A 22,217-nucleotide genomic window follows, 5' to 3' on the forward strand; every position below is an offset into this window, starting at 1 on the left:
AAGAAAACAAAGCCATCAAATGGCAGGGGGGTTGGGGGGGAGGAATCACGCTAGGGAACGGTACCCATGGTTCCAGTGCGGCTTTCGTATTGCACTGTTTTCCAACTGGTTGTATACATTAAGTAATGCATAATTCATAAAGGGGAGAATGGGGAAGTCTTCAGCAGGAGCCAAAACGTTCTTCAGCAGAAGCCAACGCATTCTACACATTATAAAGAGCCTAAATTTAAAAGCACTCCCTTTCATCCTGGTGAGTGGGATCAGATCAGCCCTGGACAGCATCCATGACAACCTGCAACATAAAGCCTGCTCTCAAACCAGTGGCCAAAGAGGGAGGAAAAGAGAAAAATGGGGAGTTCCAGCCTCCCCCCTCTATCTCCGCCACTCAGTGCCAGATTAAACCCCGTGGAGGCCCCTAGGCAGTTGAAATCTCAGGGGCCCCCTCACAAATTATCTCAATCAGAGAGCCCACCCTACCACCCATGGCTCCTGCTGCGACCTGCAGGCACCTTCTTAAAAGACCATTTTACTAAGCAGCAGGAGAGAGGCAAACTTGGTGATGACGCCAGCAGCAGCTGCACCAGGCAAGTTGGGCAAAGAGCAGCTCAGTTGCTGGCTGTGTATGCAGGCTGGGAGGGCTGCAAGCAGGGAGGAAACTGGGTGTCGGGGGGAACCAGCCCAGGGCCCCTAAAGGTGTGGGGGCCCATAGGCCAGTGTCTACTTGGCCTAATTGTTAATCTGGTCCTGCCACCACTCATTCCAGCCCTTACTATCCACTATGGAGGCCTATCTCTGAAAGGAAACTGTTTTTCAGTGATCCCTGTGTTGTTCCTGAGAACGCCACTGAGGAACAGAGCACTTACACAGTTGTTTCCCCCCCTGCCTTTACCAGGTCCAGAACCTCCATGCCACTGGAGGGCTTTTTCAGGCTAAAAAAAAAATCGTAAAAAAGAAAACCCACCCTGTAGTGTCAAGTGATAGAATGTGTCACCCTGCCTGGAATAGCCCAGGCTAGATTGACTGCATGAGATCTCAGAAGCCAAGCAGGGTCGGTACTGGTTGGTACTTGGATGGGAGTCCACCATGGAAGTCCAGGGTCGCTATGCAGAAGCAGGCAACAGCAAACCGCCTCTGTTCACCTCTTGCCATGAAAACCCTAAGCCAGCTGTAACCTGACAGCCCTTTCTAACCACTATGGCAACATCTCAACTGCCATTTTTTAAAAGCATGGCGGCATTATGAGTGTGCGTGTCAAGGATGCTTCTGGCCACGAGCACATCCATTTGGGTCCAGACCTGTAGTCATGATGATTTGCTCCGTTTAACTTGCTTGCTTGCTAATCTATTATGTTATGTCTGTAACAATGTACAAGTAACTTCTTCCACCCTGGAAATGTGGTACGACTAGGCAGTGAAGGTCAGCCACTGTTCAGAGACTTTCGCTTTTGGAATAACCTGCTTCAGCCAGAACTGATAATGGAGGGGGGGGGGGAATGAGAGATGCTTTATTGGTACAGAAAAAAGGCACCTAGCTCTTCAAACATGTAACGGTCTGAAATGCGGGCCCTGCGGGACCTTGAACAGTTCCGCAGGGCCTGCAAGACCCTCCTCTTCCGACTGGCTTTCGCTGATGAAAATGGAAATTGCTAAGGAAACCGCCATCATAAACATAAACAGCAAACATAGCATTAGCACTTTACTAATTTTAATTTAATCAACTTTTAAAGCTTACGCAGAATTTTAATTAAAATGTTTACAATGTTTAAATGTATTTTTATCTATTTCTGTATAACTAAACCTAAATTGTGTTGTTAGCTGCCCTGAGCCTGCTCCGGCGGGGAGGGCGGGATACAAATAAAATTTTGTTGTTGTTGTTGTTGACATATGCAAATGAGTTGTGCTAAGGAGCCCCGACACCTCTTTTTCTACACAAGGACCCCTGGGAAAGGTCATGGCAAAGCAGGGGAAAACATGGGAAATGAGTGATTAGGTGGATGACATCATATGGATGCTCCCCCCCCCAAAAAAAAAACCCCCACCCCTTTGGTTTAAACACAAAACTGAATTAAAAACCTCCATGTGGAAGCAGCCATACTCACTGTAAGGCATTACAGAACCGCTCTGTACCAAAGAGTAGGTTGTCTCCATATGCATTAGAGCTTCAGAATGCTGAAGTCAGCCAAGTTCATGGTGTTTGATTGCACTGCTGAGCCAAGTTTAGGTGAGGAATGACTGTAACAGCATAAAAGATCAACCAATGGAATGATTGCAAGTTGGGTTCTGGTTTCACACAAGACCTTCTGGCATCCTTCAATACACCACAAGAGGGAAAGGTCTGTGTTGAAAAATACTTTGAGGTTGGAGCCAGGAGAGAACGGGGTTTGGGGAGGAGAGGGGCCTCAGCATGGTCCAATGCCATAGTGCCCACCTTTTAAAGTAGCCATTTTCTCCACGGGACTGATCAAAGCCACCAATTAATACACCGTCTTTCAGATTGCAAAAAAATATATTGCAAGGATTGTGTACAACACATAATAAATAATACAATAATGATAGAGGCCGGTGGTGCTAGGGCCTTTTAAAGTAACAGAAACCCCAAGGGGCCAAAAAACCCTGCCCCCAAATAAATAGATATAAGTCCAAACTTGGAAATAGTCCAACTGAAATTCACAAGGTGGGCGCTCCTGAGGAGCGTAGCTTCAACGCAGCCGCTTTCTTAAAAAAGACGCCTCTCTAGATTTTGATGACCTTTCAATTCTTTCTTCAGTTGAACGGCTCAATTATTTGGGAACTACGATAATAATAATTAACCAACCAAGGCTTATAAATTACACTTTAACATATCAGAGCAATAATTATATGCAAAGGCTTGCCCCTGTTCTACATTCTCTAATCACAGCATTAAGCTTCTCATTTCAGTGTGAACACTGGGCTCTTTCGTTATGCAGCCTTCCCCACCTTAGTTTTAAAAGGATGTTTGCTGCCGCTTACCAGGTGTAGTCAATGAAATTGAGATAAATGCTGTATATTCTATCTCCTTGTTAAGACCATATGGTTTATATGTTTTAAGTCTGGCAACCCTATGGAATATAAGTAAATATTGGTTTGGTGTAGTGGTTAAGTGTGTGGACTCTTATCTGGGAGAACCGGGTTTGATTCCCCACTCCTGCAGTTGCACCTGCTGGAATGGCCTTGGGTCAGCCATAGCTCTGGCAGAGGTTGTCCTTGAAAGGGCAGCTGCTGGGAGAGCCCTCTCCAGCCCCACCCACCTCACAGGGTGTCTGTTGTGGGAGGAAGGTAAAGGAGATTGTGAGCCGCTCTGAGACTCTTCGGAGTGGAGAGCGGGATATAAATCCAATATCTTCTTCTTTTGGTTGACAGCAATTATCTATGTGGCTCTCCATAAGCCATGGAACGAGTGGGTGGAAAGCGCTGTCAAATTGCAGCTGACTTATGGTGACCCCGTAGGGTTTTCAAGGCAAGAGACCAACAGAGGTGGTTTGCTGTTGCTTGCCTCTAAATAGCAACACTGGATTTCCTTGGTGGTCTCCCATGCAAATACTGACCACGGCTGACCCAGCTTAGCTTCCGAGACCCAACCAGACTGCTAGCCTAGACCGCTGCCTTATTATCTGCACCTTTATGCTCATTCTCATGTTTTATATCCAAAGCCAGTCCCTCTCCCTCCAAGCTGTCTCGTTGGGTGAAATTCCCCTCCCCTGCCCATCACCACCCCTTTCTGACTTTACCCTGTGCCCCCAAAGACCAACCCAAGATTTAAAAAAAAGGTAAAGGTAGTCCCCTGTGCAAGCACCAGTCGTTTCCAACTCTGGGGTGATGTTGCTTTCACAACGTTTTCACGGCAGACTTTTTACGGCCTTCCTCAAGATAGCACACTATTAAAACCACACCTGAGGATAAACTTAAATGTTAAAAAAGAAACCAGTCCAAAGTTTGAAAAGGTCTCTCTGCTTCCTGCTCCACTTCCTTCCTTACAAACAGGCCTGAAAGCAACCTGGGGTTTTAAAAAAGAGGTGATCAGTATTCTGAGCAAGCAAAACTTGAATGCTACAACCTGTATAAATTATGCAAATTGAGCAGATTTGCATATTTCAACTTGCCATGTTTTATTCATTGTCTAGTCTTTGGGAGGAAGGAAAACATGTTGGATATGGAAGAGGTGTCCTGCAACACAGAGAATATTCAGCCACACCTTTAACTCCTGGCATTTCACAAGCATTCTGCATATTTTGAAGCCTACTGTCCAGTCCTTTAGAAAAACAAGCATTATAAAAAGCTGAGGTTCTCAGGATGCTGTGATTCTGTGCACACCTCTTGTATGGCATCTTAGAATACACACAGCTCTATGTACAAACCAAGTACTAATAAACCACTTTATATGGCAGTCAGGGCTTTTTTTTAAAAGCAGGAACGCACCGGAATGCAGTTCCGGCTGGCTTGGTGTCAGGGGATGTGGCCTAATGTGCAAATGAGTCCCTGCTGGGCTTTTTCTACAAAAAAATCCCTGTGCAAAAACACTAGTGACATCAGAGTGTGGCCTAATATGCAAATGAGCTCCTGCTGGCCTTTTTCTACACAAAAAGCCCTGATGGTAGTTATAGGGTTGCCAGGTCCAACTCAAGAAATATCTGGGGACTTTAGGGGTGGAGCCAGGAGCAAGGTGATGACAAGCACAACTGAACTCCAAAGGGAGTTCTGGCCATCACATTTTAAGGGACTGCACACCTTTTAAATGCCTTCCCTCCATTTGGAAATACTGGAGGATAGGAGCACCATCTTTTGGGGCTCATAGAACTGGACCCCCTGGTCCAATCTTTTTGAAACTTGGCAGGCTTTTTTTTAGGAGAGGTACAAGATGCTACGCTGAAAATTTGGTGCTGATATCTCAAAAAACAGCCCCCCCCCCCCGAACCGCAGATATTCACTGATCATATTTATCCTGTGGGAACTGATCTCCAGGAATACAGTATAATGGAGTGCCCAGCAGACATTCCTCACCCTGTTTTCTGATAACCCTGAAGTGGGAAAGGACCGCCAAACTGGGGGATCCCCTGCCCCCAACTGGGGATTGGCAACCCTAGATAGTTATCGTGTAACACAGGGGTCCCCATTGTGGTGCTCAAGGGTACCATGTTGCCTGTTGACACCATTTCTGGTTCCCATTGAATACTTTTAGAAAGTGGGCGGGGCTAGATGAGGCTTTTCCCCAGCAGGGCTTCTGATTGGCTATGAAGATTAAAAGGAATCCTGGTAAACAGAGCTAATCCCTGAAATGTTGAAGCATTACTATTCGAGTTGTGTATAACCTCAATCCCTAACATTTTGTAGTTAGCCCTACTTGCTGCTGCAGCCATTTTGTGATTGGCTCTACCTCCCATGGCAGCCATTTTGTGATGGTGTCCACCACACTTTGGCAGAATTCCAAAGCTGCCCACAGGCTCCAAAAGGTTGGGGACCACTGCTATAACCCAACAGCCAGTTTCCTCAAATGTAGTCTTCAAGTATTTGACTATTCCTCTCCCTTTGCTTACTGCCTAGCCAGTAAGTGGTACAGATGGGTACAGAAGCAAGTATGCAAACAACTTCTTTAAGCCAGTCTAGAAGGGAAAGCTTTGGCAGACCTCTAGTGCCTGATTTTTTCCTGTTGTTTTATTGTGGTTTGTATTGTAAGCCACCTAGGGTTACCAGCCTCCCCCCAATTTCAGGGCCTCCAACCCACTGCCATGGAACTAGCTGGCAGGGGGAACCCTGCCCCCGAAGAGCATCAGTGCACTACAATGTGCCCAGTGCGATGATGTCACCCAGAAGTGACATTATCACACTGTGCACATCACTGAGAGTGCTCGAGCATTTAGAAAAAAACTATCATAATCATAGAGTTTTTTCCAGAGTGCTAGAGCATACCCCCATGAAATGCCCAGAGAGATAACATCACTTCCAGGCAGGGGTGGAATTGTAGCAGGAGTTCCTTTGCATATTAGCCCACACCCTGCTGATGTAGCCAATCCTCCTGGAGCTTACAAAAAAGAGCCTTGTAAGCTCTTGAAGGACTGGCTGCATCAGGGATGTGTGGCCTCATATGCAAAAGAGCTTCTGCTAGAATTCCACCCCTGCTTCCAGGTGATGTCATGCATCATGTATGCAAAGTGCACATGAAGAGGATCCCCTGCTAGGAGCCAGGAAAGACTTGGCAACCCTACAGCTGCCTTAAGCAGGACTCTGAAGAAGCAGCACTCAAATATTCAGAATATATTGTCTACCCTGGCCAGCCGTGGCTCTCCAGGGCCTCAAGGTCTTTTACATTGCCTACTTTGAGATCTTTTTTACTGCTGAAGCCAGAGTTGAACCTGGGACATTCTGCACAGAAAGCAGCCACTGCTATAGTTTCATCACTGAGCCATGGCTCCACTCCACCAGCAAAACTAGTTGACACTTTATCTTAATGTTGCCTTTTGTGAAGCGTAGGTAGATGTTTCTCTAAAGTGCTGATAGTATTCATGTGTAATGATTTGTGTATAATGATAGTATTTGTGTATAATGTGCTAACTGATGCTGCGATTTTGTCCAGCAGAAGTACCCGGTTTGGGTGCTGACCAATACTTCCTCTGAACTGTGGAGTCTTGTGAGCAAAAACTCTGGTTTGTGAGCTACTGACATTAAAGTTGTGAGCTACTGCATAAATTAGTTTGCTCTGGGACCATCCTTCCTGAGCTAAGACAAAAACATGTGAGTTGGAGGCTAAAAAACTGTGAGCTAGCTCACACTATCTCATCTTAGAGGGAGCACTGGTGCTCCCAGCAGAGAGGAAATATTTGGAAAGCCTTTATGTCCTACTGCAGTTAGACTTTTGAACATGGTCTTTTCATTGCAAGCTTAGTTTCAGACCATCTATATCTGGAAGTCTCTGGTATTGAGGTATAAAGAAGGCACTTTTTAAAAAAGAAAACACTCATATTGGATTTAAAATACAATCACTCTTTTTCAATTTAATCCCGCATGTGGGCCTTCAAAACTGGATATGAACGCCCCCCCCCCTTCACCCTTGGAATTCCTTTGCTCCTGACTGCTTGAATCTGAAATACGGCTCTTGTCGCATGTGTGATGCAGAAGTCTCTTGTTACATGACCTCAGTTATCCCTCATGAAGTAATGACGCTGGGCCGGCTTCCCAGAACCCTATGGCACACATCGAAATACTTTAATTTCTTAGACTCTTCCAGAAATCTCATTGCATAACCAAATGAGGAATCCAGTTACATCACCCCCATTTCACTGCAAGCTACTTAAGAGCTGACTTTTTCATCAGTGTTAAACACAATCAGACCAGCGAGGAGCAGTTACACAAAAATAGTCAGATTCGGACTTTTGCAAAGGGAGATTCCCCACAGAAGATTTGTCTGCTCTGTCTTACAATCTGCACTTGGCTGCCTGTTAGACAGCCTGTTCCTTCCGTTAATATTGGATGAGTTTTATGGAGAGGGCTGTCCTTGAAGCAAAACCCCCGAAACTGGCAGAAAATCAGTCTTAATCCAGAAACTCACCAAGTTATTTGCATTGATCTGCTCTGTCTCGGGAGATGCGCAAAACAAACAGGCCAACCTGCCCAATGTCAGCTGACCGATCACAACTTCTCTTATAGACTGCTGCCCCCCCAGCAACAAGAACACTATCAGAACAAAGCGCTAGCACACAAAGGATAGCAACAGGTTCATTCAGAAATCTCTGACATTGTTTCCCAGTCTGTGGGTTGCAATCTAAAAGCAAGTTGGGAAGCCTCTGAAAGTGGGTCAGCCCTCCCTAATGGTGGCCCCTGCTCTTTTGTGTTTCGGAAACCAAGATGTGACCCTGAAAACAGTATCTTTCATGTCATGCATCAGTTGGTATTTTTTTCTGCACTGCATGATCAAGTCTGTGTCCTGGTGGTTAATGGTGTGAGTTTCTTAGACTCTTAGGGGTGGTTAGAGGGAGTAATGGAGGAGAGAGTGGTTGAAGTCTGGGATGTAACCTCCAAATGCAACGGCTGTGTATATTGGAATGCCACTTCCTTGTTTATTAAATGTGGGCACCTCTGCACTTTGTGCAATGTTTGTTGGTTTCTCAAAACATCTGGTTGGCCACTGTAGAAAATGGAATGTTGAACTAGACATGTGCCAAGATTGCAGTTTGCCAAGGATGCCAAAACACCTTGGGCCAGCCTTTGATGGCTCACCACACCAAGAAAATCTGGACTTGTGGGTCACTGTATGGGAAAGGCAGGGCACTGCTGCTCTAAGAGTTACATTACTGTTATGACCTGACATGCCTTTCCCAGCTGTTTGTGTCACAGGCGCCATCTAGTGGAGAACATCTTTATTAAAGCAGGAAGCAAAAATCCAGGAGCTCCTGTTGTAGAAGCAGGTAAAGAACACCACCCCCCCCATCCAGCAAGGAGCCAGTTCCTGGAACCCCACACTGTCCTAGAGTTGTCTTTGGAAAGGGAGGAAGCCAGCCCCTGGATGGCATGATAGTGGTGCTTAATCAATGAAAAATTCATCACCATAGAACCAATCAGTGCTTTTTTGGGAACAGGAACACGCAGGAATGCGGTTCCAGCTAATTTGGCAGGGGGTATGGCCATGCAAATGAGTTCCTGTGGCCTTTTTCTACAAAAAAAAGCCCTGGAACCAACAATGAGGGCAGAATTACATCCTTCTAAGTCTATTAAAATCAATGGGCTTCGAAGGAAATAAACTCTGTATAAGACTGCACTCTAAATCCCCGAAATGAAATCTCGGAGAGCTTCTTGGATAGAGCAAGAGATCAATAAGGATTTCTACAAAACTGGCCAAGGTTGTTCATTGTTACCCAGTGCTCAGCAGGTATTAATGGTGGCCCACAGGGCTTTTTGTAGCAGGAACTCCTTTACTAGGCCATGTACCCTGTTGTAGCCCGTCCTCCTGGAGTTTACATTAGGCCCTGTACTAAGAGTCCTGTAAGCTCTTGGAGGATGCTACATCAGGGGTGTATGGCCTAATATGCAAAGGAGTTCCTGCTACAAACCCCCCCCCCATGTGGCCCAGATTGGTCCTCATTGGCTGAATCAGGAGCAATTAACACATTACTCATGGCTGCCACAAAGCCTTTATTTCCATCAGACATACACTGCTCAGAACTTAATGCCCAGGTGCAATTTGCATCAGGACCTCAGCATGTCCCTATGCTTTTACTAAAAATGCCATTTGCCTAACCAGAAAGGGACCTGGGAAGCAATAGTTTTTCCTCCTAGGAAAGCTAAGATGTAGCCACAAGTTCATGGAAGGCTCCCCAGCAGGGCAAATGAGACAGGAAGGAAGGCATAAGCCCCATCTATACACACACCAGAATGCCAAGCCAAATTTGGCCTGTGCACATTTAGGAATTAGGTTTTGAGCAATGCATGTCTGATTGAAAGTCTTTGGAGTAGATGGGAGGGCTTTGTAATGTGTGAATTGGCCTGGGATACCAGCCCGGGATATCAAAGTCAAGCTAGGGATCATTATTGATAGGGCGTCACCAATGCAATAAAAGCTTACCTTTTGCCTGCAAACTCTTGCTGAAGCTTAAAAGTGCCCCTGGACTCATATTTGTTCTGTTACAGCTTGTTAGATACTTTGTGACTAAGGAGATAAAGAGGAACAGAAGTGTTCCATATCATCATTTAGCCAACTAATTAATTTAACACATTAGGTAGGTAAACAAGCATAACTATAGGCACATAACACACAACTGCATTGAATTGCCTGAATGATTTCATAAAACAAAATGTACTTAAGTCTGTCTTTGCCTAGGAATGATTATATATATATGCATGTGTGTGAGTGGGTGATAACATACAAAAATGCCCACACTTGTTTTTTAATTACTATTAAAGCAATTAACACTATCCAATCATGAGCTCAGCACAACTGCAGGTGTCACCACACTCAGAAAAGCAGCTGCATCCATTGGGAGCTGTATCCCAAACAGCAAACGAACCAATGGCTCTTTTTTCACTCAACTAGTCTCAGGACTGGGAGCAGAATTCAAAGGGAATCTCCCTTATCTTCACTCTGCTATCAGAGTTCTCCTCCAAGGCTGGGCTGGAAACATTTCACTTCTAAGGCAGCAATCTACACACACTTACTTGTGAGCAAGGCTCGTTGAGTTTAGTGGAATTTACTTCCGAGTAAGAACAGAGCCGGAGCAATCCGATCCTCCGCAGGTTTCTTCAGAATCCAGTTGGCTCTGATTCCCAACTAAATGAGGGCAGGATTGCAGTCTGCCGCCGGACATCTTTCCTTAAAAGTATATTCTGCCGAGTTTGCTCCCAAATCAGACTGCGGTGGGGGCAGGATCACAGCCAGAGAGCCTCTGAATGTTTTCTCGGGAGTAAATATCCTTGAGCTCAACGGAAAGTGGAGCTCAGCCGCACTTTGGAGAGTAACAGTCTCTGTTCCAACAGAAATTTGGGGGCGTCAGTTCATTACAAGCATCGGAGCGCCCATCCACTAGGTCGATGCTTTTAAATTGGTCCGAATTACACACACGTAATCCTGATTTGAAATCGTGGACCCCTGGTCTCTCTGCGGTGTACTGGTTAAGAGCGTCAGACTATTACGTGGGGGACCCGAGTTCGAATTTCCCCACTCTTGCCATGGAAGCTAGCTGGGTGACCTTGGCCCACTCACATGCTTCAGCCTAACCTGCCTCACAGGGTCGTTATGAGAATAAAATGTTGGAGAGAAAGATGTAAATCGTCTTGGGTCCCCATTGGCGAGAAAGGCGGGGCACAAATGAAATAAATAAAAATTCGCTACTCTGCTGCCTTCTCCAAGTCGGGAGTAAAGAGTAGGTTGCTTCCAAGGAATTGGTATTCTAAGAGCAGGCTAGAAACCCATATCGCGGTGGCTTCCGAGAAAACCAGCTGTGAGGATCGCAACTAGATCGCTTTTCCGCCACGGGTGCTCAGGCTGGCTGCTCCCCAAGGCGGCGCACAGCGCCGAGGGATTGGCTAAAGCGCACAGCTGGGGCTGGCCCCGAAGGGCTGATTGGCGCGCGCCGCCCCTTACCCAATAGAACGCGGGCGCGGGAGAGATAAAAACGCGGTCCGGGGTCTGGGCTGGGATGGCTCCTCTCTGTGTCTGTAGTTTCTTCGGTGTGCGGCTGCTGGTCCAGCTCGCTCCGCTTCCCCTCCCCGATGGAGCGTTCTGAGCTCCAGGCTTTGGCGCTGTTGCTGCTCTTGGCTGTGGCGCGCGTTTGGGGGAGTCTCCTCCTTGCCAAAGGTGAGGGGAAGGCAGGAGGGGGCTCTCTGGGGTCACGTGGGGGTGCCTTTGAGACCTGTTTGTTGCGCTCTGGAGGTGATTGGGTGGGGCAAGGGAGCATTTTTGGCTAATGGCTAGAAGGGCCGGCTCCACGTTGGGAAACACCAGGATACCTGGGGGTGGAGCCTGAAGAGGGCGAGGTTTGGGGGTCGGACCTCAGCAGGTGGGTTGCCAGCTCCAGGTTGGATAATGCCTGGAGATTTGGGGGTGAAGCCTTAGGAGGGCAGGAACTTCAGTGGGACACAGCGTCACAGACTCCATCCTCCAACGCATCCATTTTCTCCAGAGGCACTGTAGCCTGGAGATAAGCTGTAATTTCAGGGTTATGTCCAGGTCCCACCTGGAGGCTGGCATCCTATCAGGCTACTATAAAGTCCACCTTCCAAAGCAGCCATTTTCTCTAGGGGAACTGGTCTCTCTGACTGTCACCTGGAGGTTGGCAGCCCCTACTGATGGCTGTGGAGGCTTTTAGTGCCATTGGGAATTGTAAACAGAGTAGCCTATTAAGCTGTCCTGGTTCAATAAAGCCAAAAGGTAGTGGCCTCCTAAAGACTACCACTGTTTGTTTATTGAATCTTTGAGGTCCCATGGGGCTTTTATTTTTTAGGGTGGTTTTTTTAAAACTGGAAGTCTGTTTAAAAGGAAAAAGTCCCCCCCCCCAGCAAATAGGAGTTTTATGGGGTCCTGAAAAGCTAACTGGACTGTAGTTTAGTGTAATAGTTTTTTTTCTTTGTTGTACACTCGAGCCCACTTTGCCATGGAAATAAAAGGGACCCAAGACACTATCTCAGCACCAGATTCTGTGGATTAGGTTTAGGGTTGTCAGCTCTGGGTTGGGAAATTCCTGGAGATTTGCAGGTGAAGCGTGTGTAGGGGGAGCTTTGTGAAGGGGCGGGACCCCCGCAGGGTATAAGGCCATAGAATCTGTTCTCTAAAACAGCCATATTCTCTGTGGAACTGGTTTCTGTGGGCTCTCTAGGCCCCACCTGAAGGTTGGTAATTCACTTCTAATGCTGTATGGGTCTGCCTGAGTTGTCAGTGTGCTTGGAAAGAAAGCCTTTTGTTGTTGTTTCCCCTGCAGACAGACGCTCTTGTAATGCCTCTGGGCAAGCTGTGTGTGGAGATAAATGTATCCCTTTAACATGGCTTTGTAACGGTGAACAAGAATGCCCTGATGGGTCAGATGAACGCTGTGGTAAGTCTGACCGACCTTTATCAACTGTGTTACAGGCTTGCCTGTTGAAGAGATGCCACCCAACCTCACTGACTTGATTGGTCCAGAGACAGCTTCTCTGGTAGTGGTTCCTAATGTGGCTGCCTGTCTGGGGTTCCCTTTTCCCAGAGCTACTGCTGTTTTGCTTCCACCTCGCTGGAGTTAAAAGATGCTTTGGAAGCTCTCTGGAGGCATCGTCTTTGTGTCTCCATTCAGAAATGGCTGCCCCATCGTAGGACACTTGGCTTAGAACTACTAATACCTTGTGATCGCCCGTGGCAGCCATTTTGTGGTGGTGCTTGCTTCCTGTTATTGAAATGCCAGATGTGCTCACAGGTTAGGGAGCCCTGTTCTACAGGGCTGGTTTTCTCACAAGGAGTTGGGCCTGGCAATGTATTTTGTAATATTTAAGAATTCAGCATGTGGGAACCGGTAAGTACCTGGATATGCAACAGGGATCTTCTCTTTCCCATACACACACCGCATAAAGATACTCCTTTGGAGTGGTGAAGCCTGCTTTTCCTTTAGCAGTCTGAATGTTGGTAGCAGATGGTCTTTCTCTATGCAAGGCAGCATAGGTGTCCAGGACTTATTAGCTCCCATCCATTAATAATTTAGTTTAACATTGTCTAATCATCGAAGATACCCCCTGAGGAAGCCATTAGCTCTCTAAAAGCCTAGAGAATAGCATACTGCTTCCTTAGCTGTGCGTGGCTGTAATGTTGCATGTATTGTAGCTTTGCCACAACTAAACAGACTTAAGCTAACATCGGTCAATCCCCAAAGCTTCTATCAGCTTTTTATCCTGCTGGGGTCATAGAATCATGGAGTTGGATGGGGCCACGTAGGCCATCTAGTCCAACCCCTGCTCAATGCAAGATCAGCCACAACATCCCTGACAAGTGTTTGTCTTGCTGCTACTCAAAGATTGTGAGTGAGGGGGGCTCACCACCTCCCTAGGTAGCTGATTCCACTGCTGAACAACTGAAAAAAATGTTTTTCCTAATATTCAATTGCTACCTTCCCTCCCTTAATTTAAGCCTATTATTACGAGTCTTCTCCTCTGTTGTCAATGGGAACAGCTCCCTGCCCTTTTCTAAGTGACAGCCTTTCAAATACTTCAAGAGAGCAATCATGTCCCCCATTTTCTTCAGACTGAACATTCCCTAATCCCTTAGCCTTTCCTCATAGGGCTTGGTCTCCAGGCCCTTAATCATCCTCGTAACTCTTCTCTGCACCCACTCCATTCTGCCCACATCCTTCTTGAAGTAAGGCCTCCAGAACTGCACACAGTACTCCAGGTGTAGCCTGACCAATGCAGCATATATTTATTTATTTTTATTTTGTGAATTTATAGTCCCAAGATGGGTTAAGGGTGGATTACAACACAATAAAACCGTTAAAATCACACAATAAAACAGTTAAGAGTTAAAATATAGCGGAACTATGACATCTTGGAAGTTATGACTGTGTTGATACACCCTATGATGGCATTTACCTTTTTTGTCGCTGCATCACACTGGCTACACGTATTTAACTCATGGTCCACCTGTACCCCCAGATCACACTCACTGCTACCCAGAAATGTATCCCCCATCCAGTATGTTTGCAGGGGTCACAATTGTTAGGTAATTCTGTTTGAAATTCTATTTCTTTATCTCAAACAGTGCGATGGATCACTGGATCAAATAATCATTGAGAGGCATTTAACATGAAAAATCAAAAACATATTTATTTCTACAGGGAAAGGGTACTGGGAAGTGAAAATAACAAACACTATAGAACTAAATATTTCCAACACCCCTTCTAAGTGCCTAATGTGCAAGTCATTATACATTCAATAGTCATTACTCATTATTCACTGTAATATTCACATCAACTAGATTCATCATTTCACGTAAACATTCAAATCTAGCACAGGGTAATGGTTTAGTAAGTATATCAGCTACCATAGCTTCTGTACAACAATATTCTATCTTAATCAGCCCCTTCTGATGTAGATCTTTCACTAACTCTCATTTAATACCAATAGATCTACTTCTGTCTGTTCTACTTTCTCAACATATAGCGATACAAGCTTGATTATCTTCAAACATTACAATAGGTACAGGTTCTTTTATCTTGAAGTCTTTCAGCAGATGAAAAATCCATTCAAGTTCACTGCAGGCACTGGCTGCCGACACACACTCAGCTTCTGCTGTAGATTGTGCCACTATAGTCTGTTTTCTGCTAGTCCATTCTACAAGTCCATTTCCGTAGAAGAACAAGTTTCCACTGGTCGAACTGTAATTGCACGATTCTTCTGCATAGTTGGCATCCATGTATCCAACTAGTCTGGTTCAGTAGAGTCTTCAGAAGGTAGACTTGCAGGTTCACCAGTGGTCACTACAGATAAGCAACTATACCAATCTTCAGAAGCATCTTCAGTAACCTCAGGATCAGATTCAGGTACACAGGGTGCTTTAGGCAAATCACTGTTATCCACAAACACAACGTTACAATGTTTGGTCTTATTCAGCTTTTGATCATAGACTCTGTAGCCTTTTCCCACTGAGGGATATCCTGCTATGAGCCCAATCTCAGTCCTTGCATCAAGCTTCCCTCTATTTTTTCTAGGAACATATGCATAGGCTTTTGCTCCAAAAGTTTTAATATGCTTAAGTCCTGGCTTCTTGCCAAACCAAGCCTGGAACGGAGTAATTCCTGTTACTTTTGAAGGTATTCTATTGTGAATATACACTGCTGTATTTACAGCTTCAGCCCACAAGCCTTTAGGTAATCCAGAATGCATGAGAATTGCTCTGGTCATTTCCTGTAACACACGATTTCTGCACTCCCATTCTGCAGTGGAGTGTATGGGGCAGTCACTTTATGTTCAATCCCTTCTGCTTTCAGAAACTTCTTAAACTCAGTATTGCAATATTCACCACCTCCATCTGTCAGCAAACTTTGAGGCGCATGCCCAAATCTGTTTTTAACCATGACAACGTATTCTTTAAATTTATCAAGAGTCTCATCTTTTGATTTGAGCATATAGACAGTGCTATATTTTGTCTTTGCGTCTGTGAATACTGAGAAATTTATCAAAGCTTTTATAGGCTTCAAAACATCACTGAATATTGTCTCCAAAAACCTCTCAATATGCACACTGCGTTTTCCACTGCTCTCAGACAAACATCTTTCCTTGGATTTATCACAATGCACAACATCAAGTCCACAATCCTTTAGAAACTTCTCAACACCCTGCATTCTTCTGTGTGCTAACTTTACATGCCAAGCATAAACACATCTCCTATGGTCACACTTTCTGCCTTCAGTCTGGCAAACAGTCTTTCCCACAACATCAGCAGCGTCTGACCTTTCACTTAAGTCCATAATATAATAAGCTCCATTTCTTTCATCCAATTTAAAACTAATTCCAGAATTCTTCTGAATAACTCCACCTTCATCTTCTTTATCAAGATATACAGCATAATTATTTCTTATAAGCACTTGGCTTGAAAGTAAATTCTCAGTTGATTCAGGTGCATAAGCTACATTTTTCAGTCTTACTGGCATTAAATCTCCATCCGTGGTAAGCAATTTCATTTTTATTTCACCCACACCATAAACTTGTAAAGATTTCTGGTTGGCACCTATCATTTCAGATCTCTGACTTTCATCCAACTCTGAAAACATGCCTTTATATCGACAAATATGCATATAATATCCACTATCAATCAAAAATCTTCCTCTTTCACCAATAAAATTCACATTATTAACATGCATGGTACTTTCTCTGTTCTTTTCTTTGTTCCCACCTGGGCCATGTGGCTTGGAAAATTTCTAGTTTAAAAATTTCTGGCTGCTATTTCTGTGGCCATGAGATGGCGCCCGTGTTCCCTCATTTGAAACGTGTGCTTTAACATTGCTATTCCTTTGTTCAGTAGCAGCATCACAATTATTACAATATCTTGCGATAGGGCCTTTTTGCTTACATCTATGGCATATTATATCTCTTCTTGACTCATTCCTATATCGTGGTTTCAGGCTTAAAGCAGACATAGAATCAGACAGTTCAGTGTCCTTGTCCCCAGATCTGGAGGCTGCTTCCTCCTCGATAGCATTTAACAGGCCTTTCAGACTCAAATCCTTTTGCAGTCTCAAAATCATCTTAATTGGCTTGTAAGTACTGGGTAAAGCTTTCAATATAGTTGAGATTAAGTCTCTTTCTGCAGTAGCCTCACGAAGCTCATGTAGTCTGGATTGCATGCACATAAATTCCTTCAGACATTTAGTCACATTCTCCCCTTCTTGCACTCGAAAACCAAATATTTTGCCCTTTAAATCATGAATAGTGCTTATGGGAGTTTTGTTATATTTATTTTTAAGGCATTCAAGCATTTGTTTTGCAGTTTTAAGAGTGTGCAATTCAGGAATTTCATATGCCTCAAGAGATTCTAAAATGAGAGTTTTTGCAAAACCATCTAGCCATTTAAAATTTGATTTTTCTTGCTCATTCTCAGGGGGATTTTCAGACAAAACTCGTTCAGCTCCATAAATCTCAAGTCTTTGCATTAGGAGCAAGAGTCAGAATGAGAAATTATTCTTCAGGGTACTAAATCCTATCACTGGTAGGTTACTCACGGTACCAAAACCAAGATTTGCAGTGGCTGTTCCTGAAGATGTATAAACAGAAGATCCAGTGGATCCTCTCTCTGGGTTTGACATTTTTCACAGCAATCAGGCAGGGCAGGGTTAAAGATTCTTCCTTCCTCACTAGAGAGAAAAGGTGGCTGAATGTGCACGCGTGGTTGCAGCAAGGCTCTTCCAAGGTCTCCGACGTAATCCACAGAAAGAGTTTAAAAGCTCCAAAAATTCTCTTTCCAGCACATCTGAGGCTTTTAGACAAAAGTAGCAGTGTTTCCAGATTGAGACAATCTGAATTCAAAGCTCATTTAAGTCAGAATGCTCTCAGTAATGGCAAGGAAAAAAGACGACAATTTAAAATTGCGGCTTGACTGCACAGCATTGCAGCTTGCTTTCTATTGCTTTCTAAATGCTCTCAAAGGCTATCCAGATTAAAAAAATCATTTAGAGTTCAAAAAACAGTCCATGCTATAAGCTACCATCTTGATGGCAAAAACCATGCTTCCTGCTACCAATTTTGTTAGGGAATTCTGTTTGAAATTCTGTTTATCTCAAACAGTGCGATGAATCACTAGATCGAATAATCATTGAGAGGCATTTAACATGAAAAAGCAAAAACATATTTATTTCTACAGGGAAAGGGTACTGGGAGGTGAATATAACAAACACTATAGAACTACATGCTTACACTAGAAGATCATGTGCTTAATGGAAGACCACTTCCTCCTCCTCCTTGAACTCTCTGCCTGAACAAAGGAAGTCACCTGACTAACTGACCAAACAGACCAAACAGATTTCCCGCTTCTAGACCTAATTGACAGCAGTCAGTATCTTCTTCCCAGGTCATGCAGAAAATAGGGAATCAGACACAGTGTTAACCCTATAATGACTGGAACTTTAGAACATTGCAAAGGACATACAAAACAGATACATATTTCCAACAACAATCCAGTAGTAATGCTTTGCTTGCTGAAGATACCAGTGTCGATGTTTTTGGTAACAGACCGCAGAAGGACCTTCTGGGCTTGTTTTAGTTAGGCAAGCATTACTATAATAGTTGCACACCAATGTATTAAAGCAGTTTCATATACTTGGGTCCCTCAGACTTAAAATGCTGAGAGCAGCTTGCAAATCGACTTCACTCAAGAAACAGAGCTGGAAGTGACAAGGGTCATCTGCTCCAACCCAGTGCGCAATGCAGGAAATTCACAAGTACAGCTTCCTCCCCTCCCCCAGTGATCCCTGCTCTAAGTCCAGAGGAAGGAAGAAAACCTTCAGGATCCTTGGGCTAGGAAGAAAACTCCTCCTCGATCCCAAAGGAGGTCAGCTTGTTTTGAAAAGAGCTGAATTACCAGAGTCAAGCTTCAGATGGGTTAATGGTAAAATTAGCTGGGTAGTTTTATACAAACTTGCAAAAACCTATTGGTCCTGAAAACTTTGCCTCCTTCCTTAAACATACTGGGCAGGGGGAAATGCAGGAATATGTCATCTGATTTTTTAAAAAAGTAAGTCATCTAAGAAATGTCCACTTCCAGATGCAGTAGACCAGCACTCCCAGTATGGTGTAGCCTTTGTCCCTTTTTCTCCACTGTCCTGAAGAAGGAAGACAAGACTACTTTTCACACACTAAGTATCAACTGGCTTCAGAGATAAATGACCTTTACGTGCCTTAATCTTGCATAAGCATGTAACTTTTCAGTGGCAAAAACTACAAGTACAGAGTCCACAGAAAGACAAATTGAGCAGTTGTCAGTACATGTTGGCCTGTGCTAGGACAGCTGCTGACACAAAACAGATGTGTTTCCTGCAGTCCAGAACAAACATTTGCTTGAGAAATGCAAGCAGATCTTTCCCCACATCGTTATGTAGTTTTAAAAACTCAATAAACCACCTTATAAACTACCGTGGTAACACCAGTTTGGCTCATATCTCAGTCTTACAGAAGAGAACTTCTTAACTTGTGAAGCAATACAAAGGTAAAACTAAGTGAACATCAGTAGTTCAGAAGTTAAGGAGTGCATAACCAGTTACTTTGGTTTTTCATGTTGACCCAATCTGTGTGTGGTTCAAACATCTGGGGCTTGAAAGCTTAAAGTGTTTTCAGAATCCTAAGTAAGAGGTTCTGCTCTTGGCATGGCATTCCTGGCTGAACTCTTTAGGAGCCTAAAGGCCTAGGCTGACAGGTACACCCAGTTGGGAACTAGTTATCTTCCCCCATGAGGCTATGTTTCCCAGCTCAGCAGAGTAGATGTCAAACAGCGCCGTCCAATGTCTGGGTCCACTGATTTCAATGCACTTGACTGGACTAACTCCTTGTAGGCGTATATCACCCAGAGACCATTGAGAGGTATATATATGCTGCAGCCCACACTGTCTGGGTACTCTAAATTGGGGGTGCGCATGAACAGCTCATGGACTAAAGTTCATCATGAATTTTGACTGGTTCATGGTTCTCAAAGTGATGTTTGCAAACTGAAGAGTCACCACAATCTTCAACAAATTTGATGTGGTTTGTGAAGAGCAGAAGGCAGGGGTTTGCATGGCTCTGGGCCACTTAAACCGCAGCTTTCTGCTCCCTATCACTTTTGGGGGGGAACAGAAAGCAAAGGTTTAAATGGTTCAAAGGCATTTCACTCCCTGCTTTCTGCTCTCTGCAGCTTTTTGTGGGGAACAGAAAGCAGTGAGTGAAATGGCTTGGAGCCATTTACACCCCTGCTTTCTGCTCCCCACCCAGAAGCAGCAGTGAGCAGAAAGCAGGGTTTTAAACTTTAAATGGCTCACAAACTGATATGAACTGTTTTGGTTCATAAACTGGCCTCTCAGTTCATGGTTCAGCCATGAACTGAACCACAAAAATGTGAGTTCATGCCCATCACTATTCTAAATGTTACCTCTGGTACATTAGAGAAGTTGGTTACTGCTGAAGTGTTCTAATCAGTTTGTTTCTGTAATGTCTTTAGGCATGATGTCATTTATGCTTCCTATATGATTTACTGTATCAGGTCACTGGACTCTCTTGAGCTCTTACCTGCTGCAACTGCTAAATAGTTTCCTAAGCCAATGGAGGTGTAATTTGTCAGTAAGATGGCCCCACTGTAAAATTAAGTCACTAGACTTTTCTCCCAGCTAAATGAGAAGCTATTAAAACAATCCAAATGCTCCTTTTTTCCTCTCCAGAAGAAGCATGTCATGGTGACCCACTCGCACGGCAATGCAGTGATGGGTGCTGTGTTCCTTCTACCTGGTTTTGTGATGGTACCATTGACTGCATGGATGGCTCAGATGAGAAGAATTGTGGTATGTACCAAAAGACTCCTTTAATAGCCAAGGAGGCAGGCCTTTCCATGCGGGTATCAGCTTCAACAGTAAAGCTGTTGATACTGAACGCTGGCTGCCTTCCACTTTGCCATCTGTAGAATCCAGCAAAAACAAAAAGGTGGGAGAGCGTATAGGTCAACAGGAAAAAATAGAACCGCTGTTAAGACCACTATACAGATTCACACAATGAAATCTTTCTCGACAATCAGTTTATGTTCAATCTCCTTTTTTTAGTTCATATCAAATGGTTTGTAGCCCAAAACCAATATGCGATATACAATATTCTTATATATCCAAAGTGAAACAAAACTGCATGCATACAAAAGTCCCAAATATCAAAATCTAAAGTCTAAAGAATCTGAAATTCAGAAGTATGTTGTTTTTACTCTTGCAAAAATGATCTCCTCTTCAATCAGTATTTATACTTCCAAAGTTCCTTAAGGAGTAGAAAGTTGTTTATGCAAAGTTCCAAAAGATGACACATTTCCAGGTATTGTATCGTGCTTTAATTGGATCTTTATCCAAATTATATTGGCTTTTAAGCGGGATCCAATCTCAACAGAATTTCAAATAGAGAAAAGTTCATGAATCTGTATGGTGGTCTTAGCATCTATAGAATCCATGCAAGAAGGTAATTTCTATTCATATACTGCTACCTGAGGAAAAATGTCCTGCCCCTTTAATAGAAGCCTGACTGATGTTTACCTGGTGATGTTAAATTACCTCCATGCCATGAAAAAGCTTCAGCTGCCCATTTCTACACATTAAGGCTCTGTTGAAGTCACAGGACACTCTCTTCCGTGCCAGTTGGCATCCCTAACCATATGAGCCTCCATGTAAAGATCGGAACACCAGAAAAACACATTCACACTCAGCGTGTACAAACATATATATTGCTGACAGTGATACTACATGTAAATATACAATTATGCTCCCAAAATAGTAGCTGGTAACATATGGAATCACGGAAAGAGTCTGAGGGTTTAAAAGTCCATCTAATCATGTATGTAGAGCTGTGATCTCTTGTGTGCAATTAATGCCTTCTTATCTTCCGTGCTGCCACAAAGGAATCCAAAACTTCCACTGGAGAGAGAACGGGCCGTACTGCTAGGTTATATCACGGTTTCGATCCTTCCCTTCATCAGCCTGTTCTCTCCACAAACTGCTTCATGGAGCTATTTTAACATAAAACATATACACCTTATACAAACATCTTTACATTTCTACAACCCCTACTTCCATGTCTCACACATCTACTCAACAAAATTCTCAAACAGTTTTTTGTGCACTCACCCACAGAGAAAATATTTTAACTTGGATCAATGCATTCCTTTGCTTTTCTGCTCTTATTAGCCTCCATATAAAGATTAGCAGAGATACCTTTGTTTCAAGTGCCAGCCATCTCTTGACATGAGAGCAACACACCTAGGAGTAAACTCCGCTGAATTTGGGAGTACAGAGTAAAGATGCACAACGTTTGACTTCCTCTTTTGCTCACTTCAGGTGATGAGCAGGATTTCTCTGATTGGAAAGTAATCTTAAATGATTCTACTCTTTCACACTTCTCTCTCACATGCAACACAGAGGAAGGTGCATAATCTCTCCATCTTGCACCATGGAGGCCGGACATGAGTCCAGCATGCAACACCATCTAGTTAGCTAGAATAGATAATCTATACCTGTCTTTTACCTGCACTCTCCAGTATGCATTTCCTTTAAT

The 22,217-nt window shown here is 44.1% G+C and overlaps 1 protein-coding gene across 1 annotated transcript in view; it reads left to right on the forward strand.

The window, feature by feature from the left end:
• Positions 1-11,142: 11,142 nt before the first annotated feature.
• Positions 11,143-22,217, forward strand: part of LOC132570086 (very low-density lipoprotein receptor-like) — a 37,395-nt gene continuing 26,320 nt past the window's right edge. Inside the window, exons 1-3 of the mRNA XM_060236523.1 lie at positions 11,143-11,298; positions 12,419-12,532; positions 20,357-20,476. Coding sequence (XP_060092506.1) covers positions 11,214-11,298; positions 12,419-12,532; positions 20,357-20,476 — 319 coding nt within the window. The 5' untranslated portion in view covers positions 11,143-11,213. The remainder of the gene's footprint in view (positions 11,299-12,418; positions 12,533-20,356; positions 20,477-22,217) is intronic.

This window comes from Heteronotia binoei, chromosome 4, assembly GCF_032191835.1.
Source record: "Heteronotia binoei isolate CCM8104 ecotype False Entrance Well chromosome 4, APGP_CSIRO_Hbin_v1, whole genome shotgun sequence".
NCBI classification, from domain to species: domain Eukaryota; kingdom Metazoa; phylum Chordata; class Lepidosauria; order Squamata; family Gekkonidae; genus Heteronotia; species Heteronotia binoei.